Here is a 23585-nt window from a genome sequence, read left to right as displayed (position 1 = left end):
GGCCTGACACTATAGCGCCAAGAGATATATCTTGAAATAATTACGTGCTGAAATTATCTTTATTTTCCTTGGCATTATCTTTTTTTTTTCTAAATCTACACTATAGCACCATAAACACAGCGCTATAGCGCCAAGCACCAATTCTACGTACTTTTGCTTGTTTCTTAACTCGATTGCTCCTTGATTTCAGCACTTCGCTCAAACATGTACGGTTCACTTCTAATTTGTCATAATTCCATCACTTTATGCTTAATACTGCACACTATAGAAAACACATCAAATGTACACAAAACTTAAGAAATAAATACTAATTTAACTAATAATTGACTAGGAATGAGTGTATAAATGTCCACTCATCACATCCCCAAACTTAAAATATTGCTTGTCCTCAAGCAATGAAAAAGAACAAAACTAAACTAGAAACTAAAAAAATAAAAACTAACAAGTTAATTATTGGATGGCAAATCAAAAAATTTAGACCAAAGATAATTTATCTCAAAATATCAAATTCTCTTTCAGTTATTCAATATGTACTTCAAACAAAGGACTAGAATTTCAACCTATTTAATCTAACTTTCAATATTGTATTTTTATTAAGAATGTGTGTATGTCAATTCTACTAGCTCTATATACATGTAATCCATGTGCATAAATACTTTCCTTACCACTAAACATTCAAGATAACCATAGACTTGTATAACCAATTTATCTCCACTAATGTAACCCAAAGTCGTGTAGATCAAAAGGACTTTGTAGGCATGTAACGTTAGGCTTAGGTAAATAGTGGATAAGAATGTCATTTTGGTTAGTTTCACACCATAAACTTACAAGTCTAATCAAAAATACAAAACCTTCATCATAAATTTCCTTTTCTCGCGATAATATTTTTTTCATTTGATACCTATTTGTTCACACAATTAGAGTTATAATCCTATCAAATGTATCTCTTGCTATTATTTTTTTTCCACATTATGAATTTTTTTTCTTTTACTCTTCAAAGCTGTTTTTTTTTTAATAACAAGAGACATTTTCAATGTAATATACTTAGATTATAACTCTCTATGTACATACATCCTCTCTAAACATAATTCTAAAAGAAATTGTCTCATCCCACTTACATCATATTTTCATTTAGTACACAACAACCTATGTTTATGGTGCAAAGTAGGGTAAGAATAATTTATTTAAGTTCATGGCTCATAATCAAGGATAAATATGCATTTTAAGAATAAAAATTGGAAAAATTAAGCTTAAAATAGGACAACGGAGAATAATGTATTAAGATTAGCTTTTTGGCTCAAATGATTCAAAAAAATTGCCTTAATCATCTCTACACAACAAAGATTTAAGATTTCGCCTCAATAAATTAATCACACAAGTTCTAGTTATCTTAATATCAACCAAATCTACATATACACATTAAATCACATATTATATAAAATAAGTAGAACAACACATAATTCATATCCCAATCATTTGAACCACCACCATGACCTCTATTTCAAATTAGTAATAATAATAGTTTTTTTTTTTAAAAAAAAAAAAAAAGAACACTACTTCAGATTTGAAATAAAAACACAAAACATACAAATTTTCCATTACTAGATTTGAATTTCCTAAAAAAAAAATCTTTTATTATATATTTAAAATCCCTAGCACCAAACAAAACTGAAACCAATGATCAAGTACCAATTAATTTTCTTTTCTTTTTTCTCTATGCAACTTTCAGATTCTCTCTCCTCCATGCTCTCTCTCTTTTTCTTTGGTTCACCGCACGAATAGCTTCTCGGACCGAGAGGACAGGGCCGACCCTGAAAATATATGGGTCCAAGACGAATTAAATTTTGGAACCCTCAAAAATATATAAAAAATATCAAAAGAAGAGTGTTATAGGATTTGAACCATGACCTTGGACATTATGTCATCCGCCTAACCAACTAAGCTATAAATACTTGTTGCTTATAATACACTTAAATTTTACTTAAATAAAAGCCTAATAAATTTTTTTATTTTGGGCCCCCGGAAAGCGTGGGCCCTAGGCACGGGCCTAGCCCGCCTATGCCTAGGGCCGGCCCTGCGAGAGGACCTCTTCTGCCCGTTGAACACGACTATGATCGATGATGGAGATCGCCTGCACCCCAAACCCTAAAACTCATTCTATTGAAGCCAGTGGTCTTCGACCTTCTTCACCGAATACTCGAGCATTAAAGAAGGCAACACACAAAGGGCAATGAATGAGAGTGAGCCAAAAAGAGGAGTTTTAGAATTTTTTATTTTATTGTGTTTTTAGGAAGAAAAGAGAGAAAGAGAGTCATGGATGGGAAAGAGTGGAAGCTCTTAGTTTTGGGAAGGAAAGAGAGAGTAAAATAGAAGGAAAGAGAGTGGGAGGAGAGAGAGTCGCGAAGAAAAAAGAAGAATTTTTTTTTATTTTATTAATTTTATAACTAACTTTTTAAAAAATTTAAAATTATTTTTTTATATTTTTTAAATAATTATATTTTTTTTGAAACACTTAGATAATTATATTAAGTGTACCAATATATATGTGCTACGTGTATAAGAGTATACATATAAGTAATTTGAGTTGGCACTTAACTATAGTAAATAGATGATACTTTAAATTTACTAACAGTTTAGTAGTTTAGTAGATTTTATTACTAAAATTTAAGATTAAATAATTAAGTACAAGTAAAATAATAATTGTGAAGATTTAAATTTGTGCTGTCAATATCCCAATTATATGTTAAAAAAAATTGATAGAACTGAAGTGGCGTTTGGTTGGAAGGAATAAAAACATAAGAATAGAAATGGAAATGAGAATAGGAATAGGAATTGAATGGAATAAAATTTAAAATACATAAAAAAAATTTGATGAAAAAATTATAAAAAATTTTCTATCAAGCATTTGAATGGTCTTTCCTTCTATTTTAAAATGGAATAATCATTCACTAAAATAGTGTAAAGTTTATTCTAATAAAATTATATTCCAATACTTTAATATGTAACCAAACAAAAAAATAAAATGAAAATTATTTCCAATTTTCCATTCTACTCTATTTTATTACCTCCAACAAAAATACAAAAATTATCAGAGTTCCCTTGCTAATATTGATACAAATCTACAACAAAAGAAGGTGCTTCTGGTTTATTAGCCAAGGAGAGAATAGCTGTGAGGGCCACCACCAGGCCTCATATCACCCTTATCCTCTCTCTCTAATTAATTAAGAGAGTAACAACAAAATTCCCCAAACTACTCTTTGTGCCATTTCACGTGTTCCTTTGTCATTTTCTTTCTATCAGTATCTATAAAATATTTACAAGAAAAGAGCATTATAAATAAATAAATAAATAAATAATGGATCTAACATCACGTGCAAGTTGCAACATTTCTTTTAGAAAATAAGAACAATTTGATTGTGAATTGATTAAACTTCAAATATTGATGGTAAAATAATATTGAAAAATTTTATATTACACCCTTCAAAAAGAATTTACTGATATATTTTTATTTGTTTCGATATTTAAAATAATTTTTTAGTTAAAAGTTTTTTTTATAGTCAAGTACATTTTGGTTATTTAAGATATTATACAAAATTTTAAGAAATTTAGAAAAATTTAACACGCTTAAAATAGGGTTTAAACAGTGTGTCGTACGTGTGACTATTTTATTTTATACACGTATAAAATAAACTATTTGAACCTTACTTTCTATATTATAATTATTCAGAATTTCTTATTAAAATTTTATAAAATGTTTTAAATAATTATAATGTACACGAATATAAAAAAAATTAGACTAAATTTCTTTTGAATGTCGAAACAAGTAAATGGTGTATCAGTACATTATTTTTAAGAGGTGCATTGTAGAAGCACCCAATAATATATATATGGAAAATTTTACAATGTACCCCCTTAAAAGGGATGCACCAATGCATCCCTATCTGTTTTGGTATCTGGAATAATTTTTAGTCAAATTTTTTCTCAGTCATGTCTGTTATAGTCATTAAGGACACTCAAAATTTTAAAAAATTTAGAAAAATTTAACACGCCGAAAATACGGTTCAAACATTGTGTTATACGAGTGACTATTTTATTTATACTCGTATAAAATAGACTGTTTGAACACTGCAATCTATATTATAAATTATTCTAAATTTCCCAAAAAAAAATTATGATATTTTAAATAACTATAACGTACATAAATATAAAAAAAAAAAATTAAACTAAAAAATTCTTTTGAACACCAAAACAAATAGAGGGTGCATCAATGCATTCTTTATAAGAGGGTGCATCAATACATCTATTTTAAAAAAGTACATCAATGCACCCCTTTAAAAAGGGTACATTGTAGAAGTACCATATATATATATGATGTATTTTTAATGGTGCTAATTTGACAAAATAATAACTATATTTTTTTTTCTTTAACGTGGTTTTAATATATATTTTAATTTATAATATTATCATTATTTAAAAAATATGCTCACTTTATTAATAAATAATATATTTTTTTTTATTTTTGTAAATTTTCATTTTAATTTATTATTATATAGTGATGCAAAATTATAAAAAATTGTACTGAATACAACCACCAGAAGTGTCGTTATGTCAACCTGAGCACCCAGTGACTTGGGTGTTGTCACCCTAGGCGTCCAGCTTTTCATCTACGCTCCAGTGGCTTCGTTTGTTTCTTGAAAGCACTCATATCTTCCTCATGCATAAAAATAAGAGAAATTCCCATAAAACTTCCTTCGAAAGAAGTCCATGAGTGCCCCAGGTTGAGATACGTCAACCTGCTTGCCTAAGATGGTCTGGGGGCCTGCACTAGGCACCCAGGTGAGGGTGAACATCTTTGAAATCGGTCTCATTGATGTTCAATCTTCTTTTTGGTGAAAAGTACTCCACGAATTTCAGTTTCGTCGAATTTGCATGGGCGTCACCCAGTGAAAGGAAATTGGTGCCCAGGTTGGAATGTCAAACTAGGCACCCATAGTTGTGATTGGGCTCCTTTGGGATGTCGTTGATGACATATCATGTCCTGGCGTCGTTCCTTGATTTATTTGAGAAATCAAGGTCCAAGAATGTTCCCAGAAACCTAAACCCTGGCCATGGTGCACCCAGATCGACTAGATGACAACTTGGGCGCCCATTAGGGCTTCATGGTGCCTAGGTGTCGTTACTTGTAGACTTATCTCCAAAGTCTAAAACTTGGTTGGGGCATGTCTCTCATGTATCTTAGGAAAGTGGCTAAGCAAATTGCCATAAGAAGTTGATGGAAACCAAAACTAATGCGAGACAGCATAGAGGATGTCAACCTGGGCGCCTAGCACTGATGTTGGACCCAGGTTGAGCCCTGGGATGTCCATGTGACATCCTCAACTTTATGGTTCATTATTTTAGGATCACTAGGACATGTTTGTGTGACCTTTGTCGAAGGATGGCACCCAGAAACGTCTTCGCTGGATCTCGGTGCCTACCTGGTCACCCATTATTATCAACTAGGGCACCGACACAGTTTCCAATGCCCAAGTTGACCATTGTCTTGGTGGTTGGGCCCCAGGGTTGTTTCCTTCTTTCCACAAATCAAAAGTGTTGCCCATGTCGCCGGGTCAAATTTCTGGGTAAACACACATTAACCTATAAAATAAGACAATTTTCTTAATTATCATTAAGGAGTATATCGTCTCCCCAAAACAAATAGTTATTTTCTAAATTTTTCTAATGTCATTTAATTTGGAAAATACAAATTTAACTTCAAACCTGATATAATTCAAATTAAAATTTAGAAAACTTTATTAACTTTTATTTTAATTATAAACAAGTACTTTTAAAAATAAAAATTTCCTACAATAATATCAATCATACCACAAAATTATCCTAAATAATTCACAGCAATCCATAATTATTGATGCAAAAGTTTTTGAAGGCATCAAAGTCATCAAACTATGGCGCATAAATCATCCCAATACATAAGACTTCTCATCATGTATTTAATATCCATTAAAAATAAACAATATATTATTTCAAAAATATCAATTATAATAAATATGAATGTAATTAATTTTAAGAATAATTAGAATTTTTATCCCTTGAACGTTCGACAATACTTATTCTGCCCCCTAAAATATACGACTTATTAAGAATTCTCCTTGAACTTTTACATTTATAGAAATTTAGTCCTTGTGTTAGGTTACATCCCATTATTCCGTTTAAATGCTCACATATCTTTGTAAATTAGCAGTTTTGTCCCCTAAACTTTGACAACTATTAAATCGTACTCTCTCAAAATAAAAATGAGAAAAATTCAATATTTTTTTAGTAAATCTTAAAAAAAATCATTTTGAATGATTAAGAAAATTAGAAAACAAATTAAAATTTTAAAATTAATAAAGCGATTTAAAAAATTATTTATTTATTTTATTAAAAATATATTTTGATATAAAAAATATATTAAAAATTAAATTTTTGCAAAAACTAAATTTTACGGGAACAAGTTTGAGTCTATTTTTTCCTCAAAAAATTAGATTTGTTTAAGTAAACATAACCATTTTTTAGTTTAATTTCTAACTTTTTTTTTCAAAATAATTTTTTATATTAATTAAATTTTTAATTATTTTTCTTTATTTTTGAAGATATGAGTTTATAAATATAAATAAGTTTAATTTTTTCATTAAAAAAAATCTTAGTTTGTTTAAATTATTTATTGGATTTTTAATAATTTTGGTGTTAGTTTTTAAGATACATGTTTATAGATAAAATAAAATTTGAAAATATTTTCTTAGAAATAATTTAGATTTTTTAAGTAAACTTAATATTTTTTAATTCATTTAATATTTTTATCAGGTTTTTTAGTAATTTTTTTATTAACTTTTTTCAGAATTAATAGAATATTATAATTTTTAATTTTTTTTTTCATAAAAGGGGAAATTTTTTTGTATTGATCAACGTTTAGGGAATAAAAATACTAATTTTTAATGGTAAAAGAAACAAAACCTAATAGAAGGGGCATAATTATGTAACTATTGTGTTTTAGGGAGAATTTTAGACAACCTAAGCAAGAGGAGCAAAAATATTAATTATTCTAACTTTAATAAAGCAAAACTATTAAAAGATAATTGACTAAACAACGTGCTAAATTAAAAATATATTAAAGATAATAAAAATGAAAAGATTTAATTTATGAAAAATATTATAATTAAATTCAAATAATATCTATTTATTCTATATAAAGTGTGCCTATATAACAGAATTCTTGGTTTATGAGAAATTCATGGGTGACTTTTTATTTATATTAAAAATAAAATGGTTTATGAGAAATTCATGGGTCACTTTTTATTTATATATAATAAAATAAAAATAAAATAAATCCCATTAAATCCAAAAAAAAAAAAAAGTTATAGATTTTCTTTAATTATAGTATTTCTAACCCTATTTGATTTAATCAAATAGGGTTCATATATTGAATTATTTTTTATTAATGGAATTAATCAATATATGAACAATAATTTGAATTAATCTTATAATCTTAACTTTTTAATTCAATTAATAATTATTTGTCATGTAATTATTAAGTATTTTCCCTTTAATTTTTCTTTTGTTGATGATGCTAATTTATTCATATTTTCGTGTAGGTTCGGCCTCAATAGGAAAATAAAACGGAGCACCTAACAACGTATCTTCACAGACCAAGAACTACGAGATCACCCCTTTCATTCTGGGGTGACGGAGGGATCGTACCATTCAAGTCTTTATTTTCATGCTTTCCCGAAGGTCTGGAGAAAGTTGCAATCAATAGGAAATTTGTTCTATTTCTTATATTAACTGAAATTTTGCTATTTTTTTTTTAATTTACAACTTTATTATTTATATCTTATTAGGGACATTCATGGAAATTTGGGTTTCTTTGAAATATACAATTAATGAGCATTACTTTTTGATCATAGTGTGTTTTCCATGGCTGAAAACCTCAATAATCTCTATCATTTGATATCAAATAAAATAAAATTATCATGATGTATACATTATGGTTATTTAATGAGTAATTAGTGTATTGAAATTGTCAAGCTGATATTTAGAATTGTTTACAATTGAATTGTTTCTTTGTCAAAATTAATATTAGATATATTTATATGTTTATAGGTTTATCTATTTTCTCTTAGATCAATCATGCTCATATAGCAAACAAATCATACTCATATAGACATGTTATTTTCATTTTATAATTTAGATCTTCTTAGTCATTATTTAGTTCACTTAAACCTTTTTCGATTATGGTAACTGAAGTTTTGTTTCTTTTAGGTACTCTATTACAAAGATCTGTATTACATGTATTATTTATTTTTGACTATGAGGAGGTGATTTCTTTATTAAGAAACATATAGTGTGATAAATTATTATTCATATATTGAATAATTATTTTTGATTAATGAGATTCATATATATATATATAATTGTGTATATTGAATTCTTTATTCAAATAATTATTTTTGATTTTTACGTGATTATTTATTATTCATATGTTTAGAACTCTATTTGATTAAAGTTAAGATTATAAAATTAATTAATTTGTAATTTCTTCCTATACACATAATAATAATCTCACCTAATAACTAATAATATATATATTTTTAATTTTTGATTGTATCACTTTCAAATAACATAGAAAAAAATTAGCATAAAATTTAGTATACGTGCCTCACACGTCGCTTTTTGCTAGTATATAAATAAATATATATATAGTAGGAATAATTAAGATATCAAATTAAAAGAATAATTGAGATAACAACTAATAAAAATGTATAGTAATTCTTTAAAATAGTTAAGTCTCAAAATAATAGCTAAAGGAGTGCACTCTCATCACCTTTTTTACTTTATTCTTCAAAATGCTTCACTAAAATTCCATTTTTTTTTTAAATTTATCTCACACTATACATAACTTCTCTATTTTTTTTATAATATATTTCATTTATATAAACAAAAGGTTAAAAAAATTAAATAAAAAAGAAATAGAATGATGAGAGAAAAAAATATTAAAATATTATTATTTATTAAAATAACATGGAGAAGTAATATTCATAATGTAAAATTTTAAGCTCATTTAATGAAATTCTTTTTTAACAACATTTCTTCATATTTTACCTTTTGTTATAAAATAATATAAAGTAGATGAGAAGAAAGAAGAAGAAGATGAAGAGAGAAAGAGAAAGTGAATGAGAATTTCTGAGTTGTTTATTCTAATGGGGTGAACCCCTATTTATACAAATACAAGAGTGAGATATTAAGAAACTAAGAAAAAGGGAAACTAAGGAAAAGAGGAATGTTGATTACAATTCATGGTAATAAATAAAAGATTTGGACATCCACATAATTATTAATATTTATAACACTCCCCCTTGGATGTCCATAATAGCTGCCTTATTAAAAATCTTGCTGAAAACTTGGTCAAAGGAAAAAGAGTATAGTGTAAACTAACTCCCTCCCCCTCATTTAGGCATTTGTGGAGATCTTCTAATCGACGAATTTCGATCTTGTCTGCCGTCTTCTCAAATGTTGATGTTGATAATAACTTTGTGAATAAGTTTGTAAGATTGACACTTGATTGAATATGTTGAACACCAATATGCATTTTCTTGAAGTGTATAAAGAAGAATTTCGTGAAATGTGTTATAACTCTATCTCCTTCAATGTACCTCCTTTTAGTTGAACGATGCAAGCAGTATTATCCATAGAGAATTGCTTGGGTTGATACTTCTTTATTGAGTGCAATCCATATGTTTCCCGAATATGCTATGCCAATGATCTCACTCACACACATTCTCTACTTGCTTCATAAAATGCAAGTATGTTAACATGATTTATAGTTGTCTCGTTAAAAATCTTGCCAGAAAAACCCAGTGGGAAAAAATCTGAGTTAGGGAAAAGAGTACAATATATATTTCATATTCATAATTATTTGCAAGTTGTCTCGTTAAAAACCTTGTCAGGAAAACCCATTAGGACAAAACCTGAACTAAGGGAAAAAGAGTGCAACATGAATATGTCTCCCCCTCATGCACATATGATCCATAATTCTTTTGGTGATAATATATCTCATAAGATTATTGTTATCACTTTTAAAATATCACCATATATAATCTTTGATCATATATTTTCTTTAACTCTTCCAGAGTATGTATGGACTTCTAAATTATAGATGAGGGGTTCGTGGAACATTAGTCTTTATCCAACTAATTGTATCATTCATGTGTGTACACAACTTTGTTCATACGAAAATTTAAAATTTCAAGTAGATATGATCATAACACATTAATGGTACTATAAATTTTCATTTGTGACAATGATGGTACTCCAAGACCATATATTTATTCCATCTTGTTTTATGATCTTAATTTCCATATCAAATGATCATATATCTATAATTCTTGATACACATGAAGTACTTCAGGACTTCAATACTAATGAACAAACTTTATACATTAATATTTCTCGAAATACAAAAGAAATAAAAGTTTGTTCTTCAATTAATCAAAAACTCTTCAAGAGTCTATCACAACGTATAATTTACGTATTTATATTGCATAGACAACCATAGGTATTTTTCAAATAATAATTTACTTACATGTCTATATTTCATACAAAGATCTTTGTCATATAGTGCGCGCGACTTTGAATTTATATCACTTAAGACATGTATTAAATTCTTCTAGAATTTTTAGATAAGGCTTATTTCAAATTCTCACTATATTAGGAGCTCCAAATAAATAACCTTTTGTTGCAACATTTATGTGACGCTTATAAATCCTCATAATATATATTCTAGGCTATAATCAAATCATGATTATATTTTCTCAATATTTAAGCCTTACTTCAATCAATCTCATGTCTATGCAAACTTTGTACAACAATTCATTATGTACAAATACATATATGCAAATTTCTCATTAGAAATATTTATTTGCACACCCTACAGGTCTTACTTCACTTTATGTGAGTAAATTTGCCTGGACTGCGTCATAATATTTTGGCCAAAAATCAAAATGTATGTCGATAATTCTCGACAAATCTAATACCATGATCCTTGCTATCTCATGTTAGTTTATTGCATATGCAAACATTTAATATTTATTGTCGACAAAAATTTCAATAAATGATAATTTCCTCCCATATTGACATAACTTATAGAGATCTCTTTAAATTACATATTTTTCAAATATGTTTATCATTTATAGGTAACTATATAGAATCACTTCAGGGATTCAATTATGATCAAATGTGTTATGTCTAACTTCTCTTGGGAGTCTCTTCTAGAGTACCGTTTTCATCACGGTTATCATTTTTAAATCATCAATACTTTATAACTTTAAGGTATCTTCATGAGTACCTCTAGATTTAACAATTTCAGGGCAAATCAAATGAACATTTACTAATAATTTCTATATTGTTCATTTACGCTTCAGGCGTTTTCAACTCATTCTATCTCAACTTTGAATAATATTGATTTGCAGTTGGTATATATCATTTTGAACTATATTGTTCTTATATACTTTGTGAAAGGATCATTTTCAAAAATTATTATCGATCCCAACTGCTTCTCTCCCCCTGATCGAGAGAATTTTTAAAAATTGTGATATCTAATAATATTAATATACCTGTAGGGATTTCAGTATATCACAATGAATCAATATTTATTTAAACTCATATATACTATATGACATTGAACTTCAGGTTCAATAAACTTTAGTTTCAAGTTCAATCCTTATGAACTTAATTCATTTCTAAGAATGAGTCATACGTGTATAATTAGAAATACATAAATTTACACATTTTGTAAATGCATGATTATATAATCTTATCACATCGATAAGAAACTATGCAATAAAAATCTAATAATGGCTAAAGACTGTTAAAGAAATATAATTTAAATATTTTCTATGTGCAAATATATGCACATTCTTCTTTTGAGCCTTATAAATTAACAATGAGAAGAATCTTCTGGTTCTTCAACAAAATTTAGTCAAATTCTTTGACAATTTATTGCATATGATTGATCATGTCAAAAAAATTCAATTCATGAACTTCAGGTTCACTATAATTTGTATTTCAATGAAACTTTCAAAAGGTAATGTAAATTCATTACAACATAATCATTACAAGTTTCATTTTTATATACACGAATAATATAATTATATTATTCTCCAAAACATATACACTCTTCAGGAGTCACTATTATGTTTATCAAACTTTATATTTCTTCAGGAATCACTATCATCAATTCAATGATGTGTATAATATAAAATGTACATGACAACTTCATCATGTTGTTATAATGGTCAAATAGATATAACCATAATATATCATTCATGTTTCCTGGTATCTTTTTAACAAGTCGTCTAATTTAGTAATAGACTATTCATCAGTCTAATTATCATGACTTGATATATTATATATTTAAATGTACAATAAGTACATATAATAAGTTATTTCTTATTACTTTCATAACTAGATAAAAGTTATACATCAGGTACATACAAATATATTTTACTACTCCAAGTAGCAATTGTATGTAAGACTTCTTCAGGAAGCTTTTCAAATAATCATTTTGTGATTCTTTATCACTTTGATTATATTAAATCACTAACGAATATTAGTAAATTATATATCCACTTTTGGGAATATGCAAACTGAATTAAATAGTAACTATATATACATATTCTGTACCAACAATAGTTTGAAACTATTGATTTTAAGAAATAATAAAATATGTATATATTAATTTGCTTCTGGCATTACCAATATATGTGAAATCTATATTCTTTGAAATAGAATTTCATGCCTATTCATTCTCTTTAGGTAATGATATTTAAATATTCTAAATGTACAATAAGTTTTTACAATTCACATTCTATTAAATAATCAAGTATACTTTTATCTTGATTATAAGTGTGTCCGTACTACAGGTACGCGACTACTATTATTCAATTCCACACATGATATATAGATTTTATGCACTTTGATTGTGTGTGGTAGTTCATCTTTTGGTTGTTTCCAATTTCTTCTGGAAATATTTGAGTAGCAAACAATGCCATTGATTATTTAAAATCATTACATTCACTTCGGGGAATGACGTTGAACAAGTAGAACATTATTATAAATTTCTTAAAAATTTATTACTTGTTCATATATAAAAAGAAATTACTCAGCAAGTTCTTTAACAATATTTCAAAGAATTTATGAATGCAATTTTTGCATAGTCTCCAAGATGTATGCAAAATTTAATCTTTAATATATGTCAGATTCAATAATTTCCAACATTGCAAGTAATAACAATGTATAATAACATGACTAATACGAGTAACTTTTAAAAGTAATTGAATTCAATTCGTATCATTCTCTGCAGGGAATGATGAACAATAAATACATGTCTCATGTATTTAAATAACATTAGTCATGCTCATTGTTATTCTTATACTTTGATGTTTCAATGCAATTTTCTTAACATTCTTTTTAGGTATTCAAAACCCACTATAAAATTGCATCAATAATAATCATTTTTAATGATTCTTTAGTTGTATTTACATAAATACAATAATTTTTTTTTGACAAATATAAAACATTTACTTCAGGAAATGTTTGTCAAAATCTATATCGATATTAGATTACTTTTCATTGTCCTCAAAGAATACAAGAACATATATATAAATATGTATTCATCTCTTTCATTATATATCCATCAACTATATAATGAATATTACGTTTGCATAATCTTCAGGATACATGCAAGATTTTATTGAGGACGCATAATCATCAAGATATATGCAAGATTTTATTGAGGACGCATAATCATCAAGATATATGCAATATTTTATCGAGGATGCATAATCTTCTAGATATATACAATTTTTTATCGATGATGCATAATCTTCAAGATACATGCAATATTTTATCGATGATGCATAATCTTCAGGATATATGCAATATTTTATCGATGATGCATAATCTTTAGGATATATGCAATATTTTATCGATAATACATAATCTTTTGGATATATGTATAATTTATATAGATTTTCTCTATCATATCATAGGCACACATATATTGTAAATATTATGAATGATAAGAACATAATATATATATGAAATTAATAATAAATATATAAAAACATACACATACATATATAATATATAGATATATAGATAAAAAGAAAAAGGAAACCAAATGATTCTTGAAATTGTTTCAGTCAAATGAGTATATATATATAAATATATATTTAGTGTATCGTGACTTTGAAACAATTCAAGAACTTTAACAAAATACTTACATTGGGTCTTAGGCAGAGATTCATGCTTGAAGTTTGGGCAGAGACTCGTGCTGATAACGTGTTATAAAATAATATAAAGTTGATGAGAAGAAAGAAAAAGAATATGAAGAGAGAAAGAGAAAGTGAATGAGAATTTCTGAGTTGTTTATTCTAATGGGGTGAACCCCTATTTATACAAATACAAGAGTGAGATATTAAGAAACTAAGAAAAAGGGAAACTAAGGAAAAGAGGAATGTTGATTACAATTCATGGTAATAAATAAAAAATTTGGACATCCACATAATTATTAATATTTATAACACCTTTTGAGTTATAGTTTTTTTTGCTAAAGAAAAAAACTTCAATTAAAGAGGAGCCAAAAGTTATAGTTGGTTTGTGTGCATGTGCTCACCTTTTGAGTTATAGTTGGTTTGTGTGCTCTATCTGCAGCTCCACAAATACTTTATATAGAGCATATTCACATTAAATCTCCACATCATATAGAAGACTAGCCTTTTCAAATATTTTTAACTGATATTTTATTGTTTTGACTTTTTTTTTAAAGACTATTTAAATAATATATTAATATTTAGATGAATAAATAATATTAAAATGAATTAACAAAAGATATAAATAAATCGATATAAAAAAGGTGTGGTAAAATAAATAAATTGAGATTAGTATTGATTTTTGTAGCTGAAAATAATATATGGTTATTTCGTTTTATTTAAAATAATTATTTTTGTATATTTAAATTAAAATTATTTTGCAAGCAATTCAATCAAATTTTATAATATTCTTTAGGAAATTTATCTCATGTATTTTTTTTTTAAATTTTTATTTTTAAAATTTACGGTTTGAGTTGCTCCAATGATTTTTCTGGTGATTTTACTATACAGATTTTGATTGCGATTTAGGTTGTTCTGTTAGATACTATAAAGGTTTTTGTATGGAATTTCGTAAAAATACAAAAAAAAAAAATTCTTTGAAGTGTAAAAATATAAAACTCATTTTCTTTAATATTTCAAAAATAAAAAAAAAGTTAATAAATATAGTATAAAATTAAAATAAGTAATAGAGAAATCACTCCATACATTATTTTTTTATTTTTTTTTCTTTCTATTTTTTACGATTTTAGTTTTGTTTTGTTTTGTTTTTTTAAATTTTTACAATTTGAATTACTTTGTTAGTTGCGATCTGAATTACTGCGTGAATTACAATGTAAATTACGATTTAAATTGCTTCGTGATTACATTGTATATTCCGTATGAATACAATTTTTTTTTTAAAAATTTATAAATAAAAAAACTCCTAAATAATATAATTTAATTAGATTCATATGTTAATTTTAATTTGCCAATATTGTTTACTGTCGGTATAAAATATAAAATGGGACATGTCGGTCTAAATTTCTTAATAATATTTTAAAATTAAATAATTTTCTTATTATCTTTTTATTTTAAATTTTAAAACAAGTCCAATAAAATAAATTGTGGTCATTGTTATCCATTAAAAATTTAATTTTGTTAGTGCAATATGGATTTTTCGTATTCAAAATGTACAGATTGAAATTTTGTGGTCATTGAAGATATCCAATATCTTTTATGATTTCAATTATTATTTTTATTATTATTTAATTTTGTGTTTCAGTTTCAAGTTTAAATATTTAAGTTTCTATATTTAAGTTTCTATATTTAAGTTTCTATAGAAATAGACAAGTAATCTTTTCAATCATTATTTTTTCTAAACCTTTTCTAATTTCAATCAATTTTTTTAGACTATGGTATAAATAGAGGGCTACTCTAATTTAATTCTCAAACTACTCTAATTTCATTCTCAAACTAAACTTTCTCCGTAGAAGTACTAATTGCTCTCGCTAAACGTTTTTTTTTCTATTTTTTTTTCGGGATTTGTTAAAAAACAAGAAAAAGACAAGGAAGAGAGACGTGGAGAGTGGAGACCTACTGTTTTTGGACAGTTACCTGAAAGGTGCTCTTTCCAGGAAATATCACAAATCAACAACGTGGTCGTCGACAAGTGGCTTCTTTACCAATCTGAACAAAGTTGCGAAGCAGCGAATCATACACACCATTACCTCCTGCCACGTCAGCATCGAGCCCCTCTTTCTGGGGTCCCACCGTAGCCCATACCATTCAATAAGAAGGACCCACGTTAACGAGTAATATAGACTCGGGAGTACCCAATCATTATCTCTCCTTCACAGTTTGCATAAACTGTAGCCCGTCCTCCATAATCACCGAAACGCAATCTCTCTCCTCTTCTCACTCTCTCGTTCTTTCTCTCTTAATTTATCCCTCTGAATCTCAGTTATTCGATCGGAACCCTAGGGTTTTGGTCGATCTGAACTCCTCAGATCTAGGAATTTGAACTCCGATTCACCATCCGCAAATAACAATGCCGTCAGTGTATGGAGCCCGTTTAACCACGTTCGAGGACTCGGAGAAGGAGAGCGAGTATGGTTACGTTCGCAAGGTTCGTCTTTGAAATTTCCATTATATTCGTTCTTATATGACTTATTTTGATTTGATTGTATTTCATTTCTTCGATGCTTGTTCCGAAGCTATTGGATCTGTGATCATTCCACTCATTGTGTTTTTCTGAAAGTGGAACGATCGCTACTTTGATTTTGATCCCATTTTTTTTTTGTGTTTTCGTCAAGTAAATTTGAGTGTTAAAGTAAAGGGGGATTGAATTCTGTTGGCTTTTTTTCTTGATCCAATTGGTGATCTGCGTATGAGCTTGGACTGGTTTTTATTGCTTTTGTGAAATCTGCATCGGACAGCGGGTTGAAAATTTTTAACTTCGAATTTGGACTGATTCGTGTGATTTGGCAGGTCTCAGGACCGGTCGTCGTTGCTGATGGCATGGCCGGGGCTGCTATGTACGAGCTTGTTCGTGTTGGACATGACAACCTGATTGGTGAGATCATTCGATTGGAAGGAGATTCTGCCACAATCCAAGGTTTCTTACTTTGTTTTGTTTGTTTGGTTTCTGTATTTAATTGTCCATTGTTTCAATTATTTCTGTTCGATTTCATTTATTTTTTGTAAGAATATAAACTTTCTTCGATTAGGTTTTAGTTTCTTAGTGAGGCAATGGAGTTGAATTATTATTTTTTTTTTTTTCAGTTTATGAGGAAACAGCTGGGTTGATGGTGAATGATCCTGTTCTCCGTACACACAAAGTGAGTTTTCCAATTATTTTGTTTTCCTCTATGGTCTTTGTTTCTGGTTAGATAACTAGTAACTTACGTTTTTTTCTTTTTGCTCTCAGCCCTTATCAGTGGAGTTAGGACCTGGAATTCTTGGAAACATTTTCGATGGAATTCAGGTTTGGCTGCATTTTTAATTATTTGCAGATAATCTCAATTATCTACATCTTATTAGCTATCTTGTCTATGTTTTTAATCATGCCCTAGTTTTATTAATTACACACTTCTGTTAGAGTTACACCCTTTGAGAATTCAAAGCTGCAATTATTGAGCAATATCTGATACATGCTGTACTTTTTATTCACCTTAAAATTACAGAGACCTTTGAAAACTATTGCAAGAATATCTGGTGATGTCTACATTCCTCGTGGTGTGGCTGTTCCAGCTCTTGACAAAGACATACTCTGGGAATTTCAGCCTAAAAAAATTGGTAATTTATGAGTTTGTTTGATGATAGCTGTTTTGAATCAATTGATATGTACATTGCACTCGTTCTTTTGTTGATTTTCCTGTAATCATTATGTGTTTATATTTTCAGGTGAAGGAGACCTTCTTACTGGAGGAGACTTGTATGCTGTAAGTTTCTAACGTGGAATTATACTTTGTACAGAAGTTTTAATATTTTATTCTAGGACTTGGTTTCTTCTATTTTCTTGTCTTTAAATTGTTTGTAAATCCTTTGGCTATATCCTTGTGCAGACTGTATTTGAGAACAGTCTCATGGAGCATCGTGTTGCTTTGCCTCCAGATGCTATGGGAAAGATTACTTACATTGCACCAGCGGGTCAATATTCTCTGCAGGTTTGTTTCTTATTATTTTTAAAATTCCATGTCATATTAAATTTAGTTCCTTAGTATTCTTCTTATTGTATTAGTCACAGGGTGATAATTTGTTTCAAACATCAAGTAATAAATGTAATAGAACTTTCATTTTTAAAATTATTGAATTGTTTTACACGTGCATGAAACAAAACAAACATTTCTGCTGATATACTAAAGTAGTGAGCAATCAATAAAGATTGGTTGTGTTAATCTGTTTCATTCATATCTGCAGGATACAGTGTTAGAGCTGGAGTTCCAAGGAGTTACAAAGAAAATTACCATGCTTCAGGTTTCTTAACTTTCCTGCTATGATATTCCATTTGGTAATTTTCTTCTTTCCTAGTTAACTCATAACATTTCTTTTTTAACTTTGGGTTTATGCACTTTATCCTGCAGACTTGGCCTGTACGTACACCGAGACCTGTTGCATCGAAGCTTGCTGCTGATACCCCTCTACTTACAGGGCAGGTAATGAATGTATTATTTTTTTTTAAATTATTGTGACTTTCTTACTCAGAGAATTATGATTCTATAATTGTTCTATTTTTGTTGGCAGCGTGTGCTTGATGCACTTTTCCCCTCAGTTCTTGGTGGGACATGTGCCATTCCTGGGGCATTTGGTTGTGGAAAGACTGTCATTAGTCAAGCACTTTCAAAGGTGAACATTATTTTTATATTTGGATGTCTAATGTATTTTCAGAAACTCTTGGTTTTTATTGAATCATTTTTTGTTGCAGTACTCTAACTCGGATACAGTTGTTTATGTTGGTTGTGGAGAGCGAGGAAATGAAATGGCAGAGGTACGTGCTCACATCTTTCGTGTTTTTAATTTTCTTTGTATTTTGTTGTGGAAGGTGCTGAGTTGTTCAAGCTAACCAATTATTAGGTCCTCATGGATTTCCCACAATTGACAATGACATTGCCTGATGGTCGTGAGGAATCTGTCATGAAGCGTACAACACTTGTAGCCAACACTTCTAATATGCCTGTGGCTGCTCGTGAGGCTTCTATTTATACAGGTAAGAAATAAGAACATAGCAGCAGGGTGTATACCCAACACTTAAGATTTTGTGATCTAGATATATGTACATATATTTTATGCTCGAATAAAAGTATTTCCATTCACGATGTTTGCAATTTACGCACTTCTGAACATGTGAATTTCAGTAATACTTAAGTTGTTTAACAAGATTAATGATAAAAGAAAATCTTTTGTTCTATGAGATGACATCTCTAAGTGGTTCTTTTTTTCCGGGTGAACCTTAAAATGCTTAGAATTAAATATTAATAGGCTGAAATTTATAGGAAAGCACTTGTACTTAAATCAATGTATACCAAAAAACTGTGTTACTAATCTGTTTTGGACGCTATAATATTTGTGGCTTCTTAATAAAGGTATACTATAAAACTATTAGTAACATAAGACTGTTTTTGGACATTGTGCGTGTGCTTTAAAACATAAAATAAAAATATTGGGAAAAACTAAAAGGTACTGTAGCATAAGCAATGTATTAAAGGGTTGAAGTATACTAGTATAACATAATTTTTAAGTACTTTTAAGTCTAAAAACAAGATTTGGTCTGAATGCATGATTGATGACCATTTTTTTTTACAAACTGGTAGATATATTCATACGGTCATATTACCACTTAGCTATATATTATATGCTTATGTGTAGTAAGGTTTCTGCTGTTTCTTAGAAAGGACCAATCATGTCATGCTTGTTTAGAAGTTGATGTTCTGTCTTGTGTGGATTTGAATTTTCAGGAATCACTATTGCTGAATACTTTAGAGATATGGGATACAATGTTAGTATGATGGCTGATTCAACGTCTAGATGGGCAGAGGCATTGCGTGAAATTTCAGGACGTTTGGTAATATTCTTTCCTTACATTTTATGAGTTTTAAGATTTAACCTTTAACCACGAAGCCAATATTGCACATAGATGTGTTTTTTCACTTTGCTGTATAACATGATTTGGTTATGAAAATGCTAGTTTTTGAATTCAGTTGGCATAACTTTTAATGTCTGTTGTTTTTTATTTCTGATCGGATATTATTTTACTTCTTGTGCAGGCCGAAATGCCTGCAGATAGTGGTTATCCAGCTTATCTGGCTGCACGTTTGGCCTCATTTTATGAACGTGCTGGTAAAGTTAAATGCCTTGGTGGGCCAGAACGTACTGGTAGTGTGACAATTGTTGGTGCTGTTTCCCCCCCAGGAGGAGATTTCTCTGATCCTGTCACATCTGCAACCCTCAGTATTGTCCAGGTTTGTTCATTTTGATATATCATACATGCCCTCTATCTCTTTCCTTCTTACAAAGATATAGCACTATCACAGTAAGTTTTCCTTTTGCTACATAGCAAAATAGCCTTTTATGTGCAACATCTACTTTTATATTTTGTAGTACCCCATTGCCAAGTATTTTGGACTATTTGGTAATTTACCTCAGGTGGTTTGTGTTATTATTTTTTTTAAGGAATTATTTCATTGCCCCTTTCTCTTCTATCAGGTCTTTTGGGGTCTGGATAAGAAGCTTGCACAGAGGAAGCATTTCCCTTCTGTGAACTGGCTTATTTCCTACTCAAAATACTCCACGGTATGTTCATGATCTTTTCAGTCTGGTGATGTATAAAGATACTAGTTCACTGCTGTTTTCTTGTTTGCTATCTTTTGCTCGAGCTCTACTGATGTTTTTTTTTGGCATCTCTGTGTGTGTTGGCATTCAGGCATTGGAGTCTTTCTATGAGAAGTTTGATCCAGACTTTATTAATATTAGGACCAAGGCACGAGAAGTGCTTCAGAGAGAAGATGATTTGAATGAAATTGTTCAAGTAAGATTTATTGCTATGCTGATTTTGTTTTCCTGGGTTGATTACATTGGATTCTTCATTAAAGCTTTTTCAGGAAATATTATCATTACACTATGAAAACAATGAAAATTATATGACTCTAAGTTAGCTGATCCTTATCTCCATAACAAAATCCTTATGACTAGTCTTAATAAAAGTGAACTACAACTTAATGGTGAGATGTTAACTAGTCTGAATAAGTTCTTACTTTGAAAGAAAGAGTTATTGCTGAAGGTTAATTTGGTATGAAGCCTTTCAGAGTACAGGCATCTCAATCTGATATAATAAATAAACAGAGTTCAGCAAAAATCAAGTCTAAAAATATCCGTTATTCTATTGTCCTGATTTAGAGAGCAGACTTGGGTTTGTTTATTTTCATTTACCAATGGTTGAGCATAACATGGATTTTTGGGTTACCTGCAGCTTGTAGGAAAGGATGCTTTAGCTGAAGGAGATAAGATCACCCTAGAGACAGCTAAACTTCTGAGGGAAGACTACCTTGCACAGAATGCATTTACCCCGTGAGTCATCCTTACCATATTTTCTAGTTCTGTTTTTTTATTGGGTCCATTCCTAATGTTTCTAAATGTACATTGTTGATACAGGTATGACAAATTTTGCCCATTCTACAAGTCTGTTTGGATGATGCGCAACATTATTCATTTCTACAATTTGGCCAACCAGGTTAGTTCTTTGATATTATTTGTGTGATCTATTTGGTTTTTGTGCAAGTTCTACTGCCGTTATTTGGTTTCTTACTTCAAGAAAATGTCTTACATGATCTGAGAAATTGCCTTGTCATCTAACCTTCATCTGTTTTGTGTGATGAACAGGCAGTAGAAAAGGGAGCTGGTATGGATGGTACAAAGATTACTTACACCCTTATCAAACATAGGATGGGAGATCTCTTCTACCGTTTAGTGTAAGTGACATAATTGTTTTAAGGACAATGTTTTCTTTTTTCACTACCGAGGATTTAGATCTTTACGCTCTGGTCATCAACATTACAGGTCTCAAAAGTTTGAGGATCCGGCAGAAGGAGAGGCAGTTCTCGTGGAGAAATTCCAAAAGCTTTATGATGATTTGACAAGTGGTTTCCGTGCTCTCGAGGACGAAACTCGGTGATTGTAGTTCACAGAGAGAGAGAGAGAATATTTCACATAGATCGGATTGGTGGGTGAGAAGAGAGTTGGTGTTATTTATATTCTTTTTGTTGTGGATCAAAGAAAGTCCTAAACAGAAGCTCTTTAGGTTTTTGTGACAGCCAGTTTGCGATGCTCTTGTGGCAGTTGGTCCTAGTTGGGTTGTGTAGTGCAAATTATTATTTTGTATCTCAAGCTTTCCCTTTTCCGAGAATAAGAACCCGATTCCTTATTTATGTATTTATGCAATAAGGCATGTATAAGTTGCTATTTAAGTGATTTAAATATTATTACATGTTTGTTATTATATCTCTATTCGTCTTTAAACAAATAACTTTATATTAATTGCTTTATTTATTATTTATTACTTTAATAAAAGTGGCAATACCTTTGGTCTTTAACCAATTAAATCACCAAAAATTCCTTTTTTTCTCTTCAAGTATTGACGCATTGGGTTGTTCTATATTATGCAAATCAAATTATTATTATTATTATTATTATTATTATTATTATTATTTGTTTTTAAAGTTTACAACATTATATATCATAAAGATTAGAAAGTTGTGTTTTTGATAATAATTTTGTGGTTCTTTAAAAAAAAAAAGTTGCGGCGGTCTATAATTATAATAATTTAATTTCTAAATTTTACATGTTGTGTAAATATAGTAGACATCTATATCTATAATCTATTAAAAGTGGCAATTCTTTTAGTCTTTAACCAATTAAATTACCAAAAACTTCTTTTATTCTCATATGTATTGACACGCGTTGAGTTGTTCTATATTATGCAAATCATTATCATATTATTATTATTATTATTATTATTATTATTATTATTATTATTATTATTATTATTATTATTATTATTAATATTATTAATATTAGTATTATTTGTATTTAAAGTTCACAACGTTATATATCATATAGATTAGAAAATTGTGTTTTTGATAATAATTTTGTGGTTCTTTAAAAAAAAAAAAATTGTGGCAGTCAATAATTACAATAACATAATTTCTAAATTTTATATGTTGTGTAAATATAGTACACATCTAATAATTTTCTTAATAATTTACATTTTTAAAAATAATATTCAAACTGTTAAATATACATTTAATTTTTTTTTATTATTATTCGTGACAAAACAACCAAATCGTTAATATACATTGAAAATTAATATAATAAAAATATTAAATATATATTTATATAAATTTTCTTTTAAATGAGAATTATATTATA

The 23585-nt window shown here is 28.6% G+C and overlaps 1 protein-coding gene across 1 annotated transcript; it reads left to right on the top strand.

Annotated features, from left to right (window-relative positions):
- Positions 1 to 16487: 16487 nt before the first annotated feature.
- On the top strand, positions 16488 to 22658 carry LOC115711985 (V-type proton ATPase catalytic subunit A). Its single transcript, XM_030640189.2, has 20 exons — positions 16488 to 16791; positions 17154 to 17280; positions 17448 to 17503; positions 17593 to 17649; positions 17849 to 17960; positions 18069 to 18106; positions 18230 to 18331; positions 18585 to 18641; positions 18749 to 18820; positions 18909 to 19010; positions 19090 to 19152; positions 19239 to 19371; positions 20120 to 20226; positions 20429 to 20623; positions 20868 to 20954; positions 21085 to 21189; positions 21631 to 21728; positions 21813 to 21891; positions 22041 to 22129; positions 22218 to 22658. The coding sequence occupies exons 1-20, from the start codon at positions 16714 to 16716 to the stop codon at positions 22330 to 22332; spliced, it is 1872 nt and encodes a 623-aa protein (XP_030496049.2). The 5' UTR covers positions 16488 to 16713; the 3' UTR covers positions 22333 to 22658.
- Positions 22659 to 23585: the final 927 nt, after the last annotated feature.

This window comes from Cannabis sativa, chromosome 4 (assembly GCF_029168945.1).
Source record: "Cannabis sativa cultivar Pink pepper isolate KNU-18-1 chromosome 4, ASM2916894v1, whole genome shotgun sequence".
NCBI lineage: Eukaryota > Viridiplantae > Streptophyta > Magnoliopsida > Rosales > Cannabaceae > Cannabis > Cannabis sativa.
The sequence above is the reverse complement of the archived record's forward strand: the minus strand, read 5'-3'. Positions and strand labels throughout refer to the sequence as shown.

Bases quoted from the DNA above. Each gene is read 5' to 3' on its own strand.
- LOC115711985 (XM_030640189.2), top strand. From the start codon at position 16,714: ATGCCGTCAGTGTATGGAGCCCGTTTAACCACGTTCGAGGACTCGGAG. The intron at 20,227-20,428 runs GTAATATTCTTT...CTTCTTGTGCAG, and splicing joins GTGAAATTTCAGGACGTTTG to GCCGAAATGCCTGCAGATAG. The intron at 20,955-21,084 runs GTATGTTCATGA...GTTGGCATTCAG, and splicing joins CCTACTCAAAATACTCCACG to GCATTGGAGTCTTTCTATGA.